The 11,601-nt window shown below is 36.5% G+C and overlaps 1 protein-coding gene across 1 annotated transcript in view; it reads left to right on the forward strand.

Annotated features, from left to right (window-relative positions):
- LOC144450447 (nephrocystin-3-like) overlaps positions 1 to 11,601 on the forward strand; it is a 30,578-nt gene that overhangs the window by 15,225 nt on the left and 3,752 nt on the right. Inside the window, exons 13-21 of the mRNA XM_078141048.1 lie at positions 4,203 to 4,527; positions 5,181 to 5,345; positions 5,968 to 6,068; positions 6,809 to 7,032; positions 7,774 to 7,862; positions 8,869 to 9,107; positions 9,771 to 9,983; positions 10,376 to 10,616; positions 11,438 to 11,563. Coding sequence (XP_077997174.1) covers positions 4,203 to 4,527; positions 5,181 to 5,345; positions 5,968 to 6,068; positions 6,809 to 7,032; positions 7,774 to 7,862; positions 8,869 to 9,107; positions 9,771 to 9,983; positions 10,376 to 10,616; positions 11,438 to 11,563 — 1,723 coding nt within the window. The remainder of the gene's footprint in view (positions 1 to 4,202; positions 4,528 to 5,180; positions 5,346 to 5,967; positions 6,069 to 6,808; positions 7,033 to 7,773; positions 7,863 to 8,868; positions 9,108 to 9,770; positions 9,984 to 10,375; positions 10,617 to 11,437; positions 11,564 to 11,601) is intronic.

An 11,601-nucleotide genomic window follows, 5' to 3' on the forward strand; every position in this document is an offset into this window, starting at 1 on the left:
AATCAGTGGGGCCCAACACAGTCACGATTTCAACTTGTTACTCTATCTAATACATATAAATAAATGAAATCGACACTTGAAGTCCATTGGCATTTTACCAATGTTTGGTGAATATATTCTTTCTTGTCTCTGATCCAAAAATTTGTCGTTGTCCGGCGTTTTGATGTAGACATCAGTACTTCTATCTCTGGTACTACAGTAACACTGTATACTCTAGATTTGATGTAGACATCAATTTTTGTTTCCCTGGTAATACAGTAACATTTACTACTGTATAATAATCCTGATGGAGTGTGTGCCTCGTTCCACAATGATTGTCTTACCAGCTGGTTCATCATCAGCGATACAAACACCGACAGGACGACTCAGTGGATCTGCACCACAATCAACCACACTGAGGAATGTACCCATTGAGTTAAATTTCAGTAGTCGGTGATTCCATTGATCACAGACATACACATTATTGTGTTTGTCTGTAGTTAAGCCTACTGGGTGATGTAACTGACCGTCACCATTTCCATTGGCGCCAAAGAAATACAGATAGTCACCCTCAGCACTGTACACCTTGATAGCGTGAGTCTCGTTGTCTGACACATACACATTGCCCTGACTACTTCCAATCGTGATACAACAGGGGTCAACAAACCGACCAGGTTTATTTCCCTTACTGCCAAATGATTTGATGTATACACCATTCTGACTGTATATCCGTATACAGTATGATGAAACATCAACCACATACACTTTACCATTGTATGGACTAATAGCTATACCAAAGGGACCCTTTAACTCGGACTTCCCAAAGCATCTGATTAATTTACCATTCTCGTCACAGACAACAATCTGGTGATTACCTGTGTCTGTGGTGAAAATAGTACCATCCCCTGATACAGCAGAATATCTAGGTGAGAATCGACCGCTGAAATCAGGGAACTGAATGAATCGTTGATGCTTCCCTTGTAAACTGAATAATTGTAATCTATGGTTAGACTCTTCACTTACTATCATACTTCCATTTTTTGTCATGGTTACCCCCCAGGGCCAGTAGAGTTGCCCATTCATTGAACCCTTCCCTCCAAATTTACGTACCAACCCTTTCTGTTGAATGACCTTGGCATTGACAGGTGACCCATGTAGTGGTTTCTTAAAAACTGACACTGACACTTGATGATCTCCTGCCTGTGTCTGATTCTTCAATGAGAAGGTTCCATCTTTAATGTCAGTTACTGTCATGTCTTGTGTCTTCCTATTAGGTGTCTTCATCTCAGCTTTGATTTCATGTTGCTGTCTTGCCCCCATCTGTCTCCCCTTTCCATGTTTGTCAGTCGGTGTTGCAGGCATCTCTTCACCAACTCTTGCCAACTTTGGAACATCATTTAGACACATATCTGGGATGAGTTGTACAATTCCAAGTGTCTTAGATTGACAGAAGTCATCGTTACCATGGAATTCCATGTAGTCGTCCTCCACTGGTCCTGTCTCTGTCTTCATTCTCATCAACTGCTGAGTCTGGGCTACCATAACTTTCCTTGCTGACATCATCTGTACTGCATTCCCATAATGCATCAGGTGTTCAGCATACACTATGGCATTAGTCAGGTCTTTCTCTGTACCATCCAACCCTTTCAGTTGTGCTGTCAGGTTTGTTTTACGTCTCTTGTATTCATCCGTCATCTCTTTCAACACCATCCTTCCATTCTCATCTATTCTTTTGATGATCTCATCTTTAGTTTTCTGGATATGTTTGGTTACCTTGGTCTGTTCAGTTTTGTAGCATCTATCCAGTGATTCTGTTGTTTGCTGCACAGCAGTTTTGCAGGTGATCACATGTTTTTCATTCTCCCTCATCTTGTTAACAATGTCTGCTAGTTCTTTAGTAAAGCCAGCAGCTGCATCCTTCAAATAACTACACTGGTGTTCTGGTCTTGGGTGATCCACTACAGTGCACTCTAAACATATGACCTTTTCGCACGAATCACAGTAGAATTTGACCTGGTTGTCAGGGTGACTGGTACAGTAGATTGGGGATAGAACTGAGGTGGGGTTGTCAACCTTTGCACTCTCATACTCTTTAATGGCGAGAATAGAATGTGTACGTGTCGTTGGTAGAAACTTATGTGGTCGAGCACATGCATCACAAAGGGAGACAGCACAGTCAACACACCTCACCTTGACCTCCCCTTCGTGACAACCTTGGCATTTCTTCTGTTTTGCTGATTCCATGTCTTGTTGGTGGAACTGCAGGACCAGTTCATTTGCAAAGAGGTTGTTGGACAGTTCTGCCACTCCCCCCACTGTAGAATAAGTTCTTCTACAAAGAGGGCATATTAGCTTCCCTGTTTTCTTTAACAGTGTTTCTAAACAATCAGCACAAAAACTGTGCAAACATGGCAACATTTTAGCATTCTTGTACCGCCCAGAACAAATCCTGCATAGGAGAAAGTGCTCGTCAATTTTCTCCAAAAACTTAGACTCAGTTGACGCCATTGTGGTCACCTATATGCATAACAATTCTGTAGTGTACACTGTTATAAGAAACCCCTTAAGCCATACCTTTTATGTGTCAGTCGTCACAGACTAAAGGTCAAGGTATGCTTGACTGGCAGTATGCCTGAATGGCCATATTGTGTAAAATCACTAGAGTAAGTGGCTTTGTTTAGTGTCATGTGACTGAATTCTTAGACTAAGGATATGTAAACAAAGTGAAAGAAACCAGTGTATATTGGCTATGAAAATAAAATTTTGAGTTTATGATGAATAAAAAATGATGAAAGAATCTTAGATATTTGATAGTTTTTACAAATTGTAGCAAAATTTTGACATCAGAATTATTTATAGTCACAACGTACGACATGACTGAGTTATCTAAAAAGTGAAAGAATTTTGTAGTTTGTACCGAAAACAACGATTGAATTACTTTATCAGATTATAAAAACAACAAACTATTCTAAAAATGACAACAAATCAGAAATGGTGCAAAAATTATACAAATTTTGTTGACAAAATATAACTTGCACTGGTAAGGTCAAAGGTCAACTTGTTACACTTGTCAAAGTATTTCAAATAAATCATGAAGTTAGGTTTATAAAAAACAAAATGTGGAATGAAATAGGTCCAAAAACCTGCAAACTGAAAGAAAATAATAACATTTTTTCGCAGTTTTTTTTTATTGTCTAACATTGTTTTTACAAGAAAGATTTACGTATAGACTTGTAAAATCACTAAGTTTAAGGAAAAGTTGGATGCTGAGAGGCATGATCAATTGTTAAATGTACGATAAAAAAAACCTTATAATTCTTGTAGTTTTGGGGTGCATGTCGGGGTTTGAAACAATTTAGTTCTCATCCTACAAAATAATTGTACTTTAAATAGAACCGGTTTTGTACCCACAAATACAAAATTAATATATATTTTTTAAATGTTGTGAAGTGAAGAAATGGAAAAATTTTCACGATAATAATTATAATAAATACATGATTTAAAATACATTTAAAAAAGTCATTTAAAGAGCTATTTTTTCCTCACTACTAAATACTGATTTGAAATTCATTGTGCTGTCTGAAACGGTTTCATTTTTGGCCAATTTATAGTTAGAAGGGAGTGGGAGTCTGAGGCCCAAATTTGTTTAAATTTGTATCCTACACTGAACTATTGATTTCACCCTTAAATGAGATAAAATATTTTGGGTTCAATCACTTTCATGTATCCTTACATAATTTTCCCATTTCCTTTCCCCGTAATCAAGATTGAGTTAAACTGAAAGTCCAGAATAATGTACCCAGGTGGATTTAAATTGCAAGCAGAAATGCTACAACAATTATAAAACTAAAAAAAAACTATAAGGGTCAAATGTCTACATTCTGCTTGAAGATAGCAGTCAAAACCTAAATGAAATATCAAAAATTGGCACCATGGAAAGTATGTTGTCAAAATATGGGGTCAGAGGTCATACATGCATTCAAAGGGGGCGTCAACCTGCTACATAATGCTATGTGAGTCGAATAAAGGGGATCAAACTATGGTACATATACATTATGTCCTTGCTATTTGAATACCCCCACCCCCAGGAATGTACCCTACCCCCACCCCCTGTGGATATTTGCATCTGATTTTGTTTTTGAAATTTATGGTGTTCATTATACTAGTGTTGCAATATTTTGTCATTTTCATAACTGGACCATGGTGTATTTATATTCACACAGATCTTGGCCAACCATACTCCTGGAGCCGTTCTCCTCCAAGCAAGTGAAAGAACTTGTGCAGGCACTATGCTGCGAGTACAACTTTAAATTAACCAGTGAACAGGAATCGCAGATCCTAGCACACTGCCGAACACCCAGTACAAGAAACCCACTCTATCTGTCGGTACTCATCAATGAAATTACTACAGCATACACAGGAAGGTCTCTCAAAGAAAAGCTGGACTCTTGTTTGAGATATCCTGATGTTGTGGAACTTTACAGGCATGTCATGGAGTCAGTGGAAGATGAGTTTGAAGATATAGCATACAGAGGCATGTTGAAAAAGGTAAGTAAAGTTTAACTTAGTTTGAAGATATCTACTGCATGTGGGTAATGTAAGCTTTGCCAGGATACTCATTGGTCTCGAGATGCATAATTGAAGGCCATACTTACTACATCATCACAGATACAACTGCTCTAAAGCTAACAGACACAAACTAATAATAATAATAATAATAATTTATTGTTTAAACTAATATTATTGCAAAATGTTGATATAAACTATCAAATGGGCATTTATTTAATTACACTGACTGTAGGGCAATGTTTCTGATAGCAAATTTTCCTCAAGTTGAGGCTTGCAATATATTCAGCCTCATTCACTCAGTCTACCACTGATAATGCGATGATTTAAAGAATGGAAGATTTACAGACATGGAAGTATTTTAATAACACACATATTTTCAATAAAGGAACTCTGTTTTCAGTTCAGGAATATAGGACTATTGGTCACCATCCTTGGGCTACCACTTTCTGATATTGGTAGCCCACTCGGACTACCAAAGAATACATTAATTTCAAGCCCAATTACAGTTAAAACAGTAGTGTTAGTTTGTCGCTGTCTCAGTCTGTCAATGGCACATTTGTTGTAGTATTAAAAATTCTGTGATACCAAACTATGTTAAGTTATAACTACAAAATATATATTTGTCCTTACAGGTCATGCAGTTAATATATGCAGCAAGGAATGGATTATCCGAGGCAGAGTTGATGAAATTAGTTCCAAGTTTAAACTGGTCGTTTTGGGCACCAGTCAGTGAGTGTTTACAAGATAGGGGTATATTAGCTTGTCGATCTGGACTGCTGACATTCCAACATGAACAGGTAAGTGCATCGTAGAGAAATTTAGAAGTTTAAAAGTTTGGATTCTGCCAGGATTTCATTTCGAGTTACCGTGCATTTGATGGTTCTGTCATGTTTGGAGTGGAGTTGTAGTACATGTAGAGCAATGAGTTGATGACTTATTGTGAACATTTCAAAATATAGCAATGTCGTTGATTTGTTGGCTTTGAAGGGAAAGGTCACCTTGTAAACTAATAGAAACGTAGATATCAAATGATATACACTGGCAATACATGAGTTTCATTCACTTTCACTTATCAGAATAATAAAATTTCTACGTGAAAAAATGATGTGAAATGACGTATGCCAAGTCCTTATTTATAACTTAATAAATCATTAAATGACAAAACATTTAAAAAATGTGTAAAATGTTTGTTATTGTACGTACGATAACAAACTTTTTGCATCTTTTGCAATTTATTGAGTTACAAATAAGGACTTGGTATGTGTTATTTCACATTATTTTTTCAAGTAGACTAACATAGTAAATTTTTTTTTAAAAGTTCAAAATCCAAACTAAATACCCAATTGTCATCCAATTGCCATCACTTTTAATGTTGGTGAACATGTTATCAATGATGTACTCAATCTTTTGATGTTGTAGGCTAGAGAGGCTGTACAACTCAGTTATTGTTCTGGAGCTTTTGAAAAAGAACTGTTGTCTTCTCGGAGGAAGTTGATCGACCTTTTCTCTGCATCACTCAAGTAAGTAGACAAGTCTAAGAATAGACTTTTTAGTTTTTTGTGCAAAGTTAGTTACAAAGCTTACTGCAAACACAACAGATGCGACAGAATTTTCTCATTACATGAACAGTTCAAATATCTGAAAGATACCAACAAACGAGAATAATGACTGACTTTATGTGCAGTTTGAAATTAAAATTGATTCTGTATTCAATGATTGATTTATTGGTTGGTTGGTTGGTCGGTCGGTCAGTCAGTTGGTCACCGCTTATTTTAATTAGGGGACATACCACCTACATTTATATTCAAAATATTTTCTCCATTACTGTATTGACAGAACTTTATTTTCAAGTTTATTTTAAGGAGTCGAACCCTATTCCTGTCCCTAATCCTCTAAAAGCAATAATAAGTTTTTGGAATGCAAGTGCATACCTATTGCAAAGTCGGTTCTTTTGCTGTGTGAGTGGTAGTGGATCCCAGTTCCTGTATGCATGCGTGTATGTCCATAGTTGTAGAGAGACAGTAGTGTACATGTAGTCAGTGCGCCCTCTAGTGACAGCCAAATGTGGTTGTTCTGGGTCAAAATGATAAAAACTGGCATTTCTTGTGAGTCACCACATAGTAAAAGATAGGGGAACACCAAATTTTGGTGCACCACTAGAATTTGTGTGTGTCTGCGGCATGTCTAGAGGGCACACTTCATGTAGTATACACCATAAATCTCCCTTCCCAAAAAATAAATTTCACCTTTTTTCTCGCAGACCTGGTTTGACTACATGTAGAGTAGCTGATGAATTACCTTGGCTAGTACAGCAAACAGGTGACAAAGATGAACTCAAAAATTGTATTAGTAATCTATGTGTCTTTAAGAAGCTCTACGCCAGAGGGCGCTGTTCTGAACTGATAGCGTACTGGCACCATATCGGTACTGATAAAGCTAGTATGGCTGCTGCTTATTTCAACACTATCAAGAAATGTGAAGAAAGTGAGTACATAATATATGTTGACATGCTACCAGTTTGTAGGTCAAAGTTTGTATTGAATTTGTATTGTAAGAGAATCCCGTGACATGAGAGTGCCTGCATGGCATACTTGCCAAACTTGGGGTATTTTTATGAGTGTTTTCAGTACAATGACATACTTGAGGTATTTGTATTAGTATTAGTAGCAGTACAGTGTTCTCTGCAAAGGTGTATTTTCATGGGCAAAATGTATGGAAGTTTAGCATATGATACATGTATGTGAATAAGCCTGATATTACATCACCCATGTTACAGAAGTCAAGGGGTTGAAACTTTTAACTTCATTCATTTTGCAGTGGAGGTCCTTGTAATTAGTATGCATTTTGTCAAGATAGTCAGCAGACATACATACATACATACATACATACATACATACATACATACATACATACATACATACATACATACATACATACAGTATGCATGCATACATACATACATACATACATACATACATACATACATACATACATACATACATACATACATACATACATACAGTATACATACATACATACATACATACATACATACATACATACATACATACATACATACATACATACATACATACGTAAGTACGTACGTACATACATACATACATACATACATACATACATGCCTACCTACATAATAGAATGGTATAACATTGTTGCTAAGGAATTCATTGGGTTTTATTTGTTTGTCTGTTTGTTTGTTTGCAGTGATTGGAGGAATCATCACACTGCCCAGGATTGCAGAATTTTATGAATTACTTGGAAAATTCCTCAAAGATTTAGGACTGTTGAAAGAGGTTAGTTTTATACATAATTATTAATATTGTAATGTGTGCCATGAATGTCTTATTTATACATACACTACCAAACCAGAGTGACTATAGAGTTTAAAGGTCTGACACAAGGGCCTTTGTTACGACAATCCATGCCTGTATTTTGTCATTGTCGCAAACCACGACTGTTTTATGGTACTGTTCTTAACGAGCCAGTTCGTACCAGTCCTTTTATTTCAAAGTGTAGTGGAAATAACAGCTCTGGTTTGCGAGAATGGTATTTTGTTTGTGTAATTCGTAACAAAACGTGAGATTTAAAAAATGTTGTGCGACCAAATTGAAACTCTATGGTCTTTCTGGTTCGGTAGCAAACTTTGCATAGACAGTTTTAAAAAAGTCAGCAAAGGTGATTAAGGTACCCCAGATTAGGGAAAATTGGTGTTTAAATTTTTGTCATGGATGCAAATTGCATGGCAGTAACCAAAACCGTCAACAATATGCATATAATTTATAAAAGCATTTTATGAATTCCTGAATATTCTGCCATCAAAAATAAAGACAAAAACATATCTGCTGAGTTTTTGAGCTTTGCCCATGAAACACTTTGAAAGGGTGATTTTAAAGTACAGTTAGTGTACTTAACAACACTTACCACACTTCCAATCAAAAATCTGCTTCCAATAGCACCCCTAGTGGCCAAACTATAAAATCTTTTGTTTTTCCAATAACTAGAATATTGTGGTGTATTGCTATGCAGAAGCAAATTTGAACATGTCCATTGTGTTGAAATATTGTAGGCCATGACACAATTACAGAAAACACTAGAAATGTATACTAGTATATCGCTATAATACCCCAATGTTTGAATCCCATAATCTCGGATTATTATAGTATCTCTAGAGTCTAAAGATTAAAACAATTACTATTAAATCATTGTGTGTTCAGAACAAACTGCATCTGTCACTCCAACAACTATATTTGTCACGCTCAGATTTTAATCAGATATTATCTCTGGTTTCTTCTCTATCAGGCCATGACACCATTACAGAAAGCACTTGAAATCTATGAATCCCTTGACCCTGACCATGCATGTGTAGCCAGTGCATTGTATCAGTTAGCTGGTTTACATGGACAGTGGAATAAGTTTGCTACAGCTGAAGCCCTGTATAAACAAGCCTTAGAAATCAGTGAGAACGCCTACGGATCAGATCATCACCACGTTGCTAAGATACTTGATGCCCTGGCAGTACTATATCAGAAACAGGAAAAGTAAGTATGAGAAGGAATGTGTGTGTGTCTGTCTGTCTGTCTGTCTGTGTCTTGCACTTCTGTCTGTGCCCATGTGTCAAAGTATGTGCATGTGTGTGTGCGTGTGTGTGTGTGTGTGTGTGTGTGGTGTGTGTGTGTGTGTGTGTTGTATGTGTTGTGTGCTAGCATCTATGTATGTTAGTGTGTGTGCATGCATATGTGGGAGTATGTGCTTGTCTGTGTCTGTGTCTGTGTCTGTGTCTGTGTCTGTGTCTGCAGTGTGTCTGTGTGTAGTGTGCGACTGTACTGTGTATGCATGTTGTGTGTATGTAGTAGTACATTTGTTTTTTGTATCTGTATGTGTGTGAGGGGAAGTACATTTTTTGTAATAGCTTCATCAATTCTGTTAAGGGGCTCGTTTTTGGAGAGCAGCTTCACAGTTTAAAGGACTACCCTCTTTAAAAAAAGTTAAATGAATAATACAACTAAATAAATAATTTGTATAATCTCGTATTACACACACACTACAGACTCAAATCAGAGTCAATCAAAGACTGACACATTAAATTGAAACACCTACAAAGCAGGAACGCAAAACCCACGATATCATTCATGAGAATACATCTTCAAAACAAACAAGAAACATTTAAGAAATTCTAACTTTGTTCACCGTTTTCTTAACAGACATCAACAAGCAGAGGCTTTGAGACGTAGGGCTGTCAGCATCAGACATAAATGTAGACAACCTGCATCACATACAGCTCAGCTAGGGAGTATTGACCCCCTAAAACGGAGAGCATTACAACTAGAGGAATTGGTACCTGGTCCAGATTCTGAAGACGTTGCCAAGTCATTAAATGAACTAGGTGTACTCTATTATTTACAAAATAACCAAGAGTAAGTCAAACTTTGATGTGATATGTCTGTCAAATAACCAAGAATAAGTCAAATTTGATTATGTTTGTCAAATAACCATGAGTAAGGGGGGGGGGGGAACTAGTCAGCCATCAATGTTTATATCGCAGTGAAATAGATTAGTATTAAGTTACCAATATTTTATATGTTTACATCGTTTAGTTTAGTTTTACAGTTTAGTTGACCACCAATATTCCTATTGCAGCAATGAAATATTGTTAATTTACAAAAAAAAAAAAAAAAAAATTATTTTTTTCATTATTTAGTTTTGTTGTGGGGTTTCAATAGTTGGTCACCAATATTCGTATCGCAGTGAAATAGTATGATTATTAATTTTACTGAATGTGTTATTTGTTTACTGCATGGTTTTACAGGACAGCCGAAGCCTACTTTAAGAAAGCGTTAGAAATGAGAGAATCCCTTCTAGGAGGTGAACACGCTGATGTGGCTCAGTCTCTCAATAACTTAGCAGCACTGTATAATGACAGGAAGGATTACATCAGGGCTGAACCTTTATATGAGAGAGCCTTAGAAATCAGACAGACGGTCTTTGACTCTGATCATCCTAGTGTTGCAGCTACTATCAAACATCTAGCAGTGTTGTACAAAAAACAGGTCAGTTTTCCATATTGTATACAGCAGTATTTAGCTGTAGCTAAATCAGGAAGCACTCGCCTGATGTAATATATATACAGCTAAAACAGGCAGTGTATGCCAGTAGACTGTATGTGATGTATATACAGCTAAAATAGGCAGTGTTTACCAATAGACTGTGTAATATATATAGCTAAAACAGGTAGTGTTTGCCAGTAGACTATGTAATATATATACAGCTAAAACAGGCAGTGTATGCCAATAGACTGTGTGTAATATATATATATATATATACAGCTAAAACAGGCAGTGTTTGCCAGTAGATTGTATAAATGTTACACCTACCATAGTAAATAACGACAGGGAAGTTAGAGTTAGCTGGGCATTTCACTTATGACCATTGTTACACACAATCAGATAACTTCAATCAGTAGGAAAGTAAAAATTGAAGCCATAAAAATCATAACATCACTGTGTAATCATTTCCACAGTAGACTGTTTAAACTGAACTATATAAAAGAATACCAATGTTTATCACTTGTCAGTGTGACTATGCAATGGATCCAACTATGTGTGTGGATCTGGAGTTGAAATGTGCCTATTTTTATGCAAAAAAACATTGTGTCCCACGAGTGAAAGACCAAAGTGTCCCTGATTGCACTGTAACCCTGCCTTGCTTTTAAGTGCCAAACCCAACCCTGTCGTAAACATTTTACTTGTGATGTTATTTGTTATGCAACAAAATATGTACATTCCTCTAATCTACACATTTTCAAACATAGAGAACGCCACAAACTTATATCTACCTTGTATGATTATTTTGACTTTGTTTTCTATTCTAGGGTGAAAACGACAAAGCAGAACCTTTGTATAAACAAGCTGTACAGATACGTGAGAAATCATTTGGTACTGACCATCCATGCGTTGCTACAGCACTTGTTAACTTAGCTGTATTGTATTGTGAACAGGTATAGTCTTACTGTATAGACTTTTGACAGCACTTGTT

Source organism: Glandiceps talaboti, chromosome 20 (assembly GCF_964340395.1).
Source record: "Glandiceps talaboti chromosome 20, keGlaTala1.1, whole genome shotgun sequence".
Classification (NCBI taxonomy): Eukaryota; Metazoa; Hemichordata; class Enteropneusta; family Spengelidae; genus Glandiceps; species Glandiceps talaboti.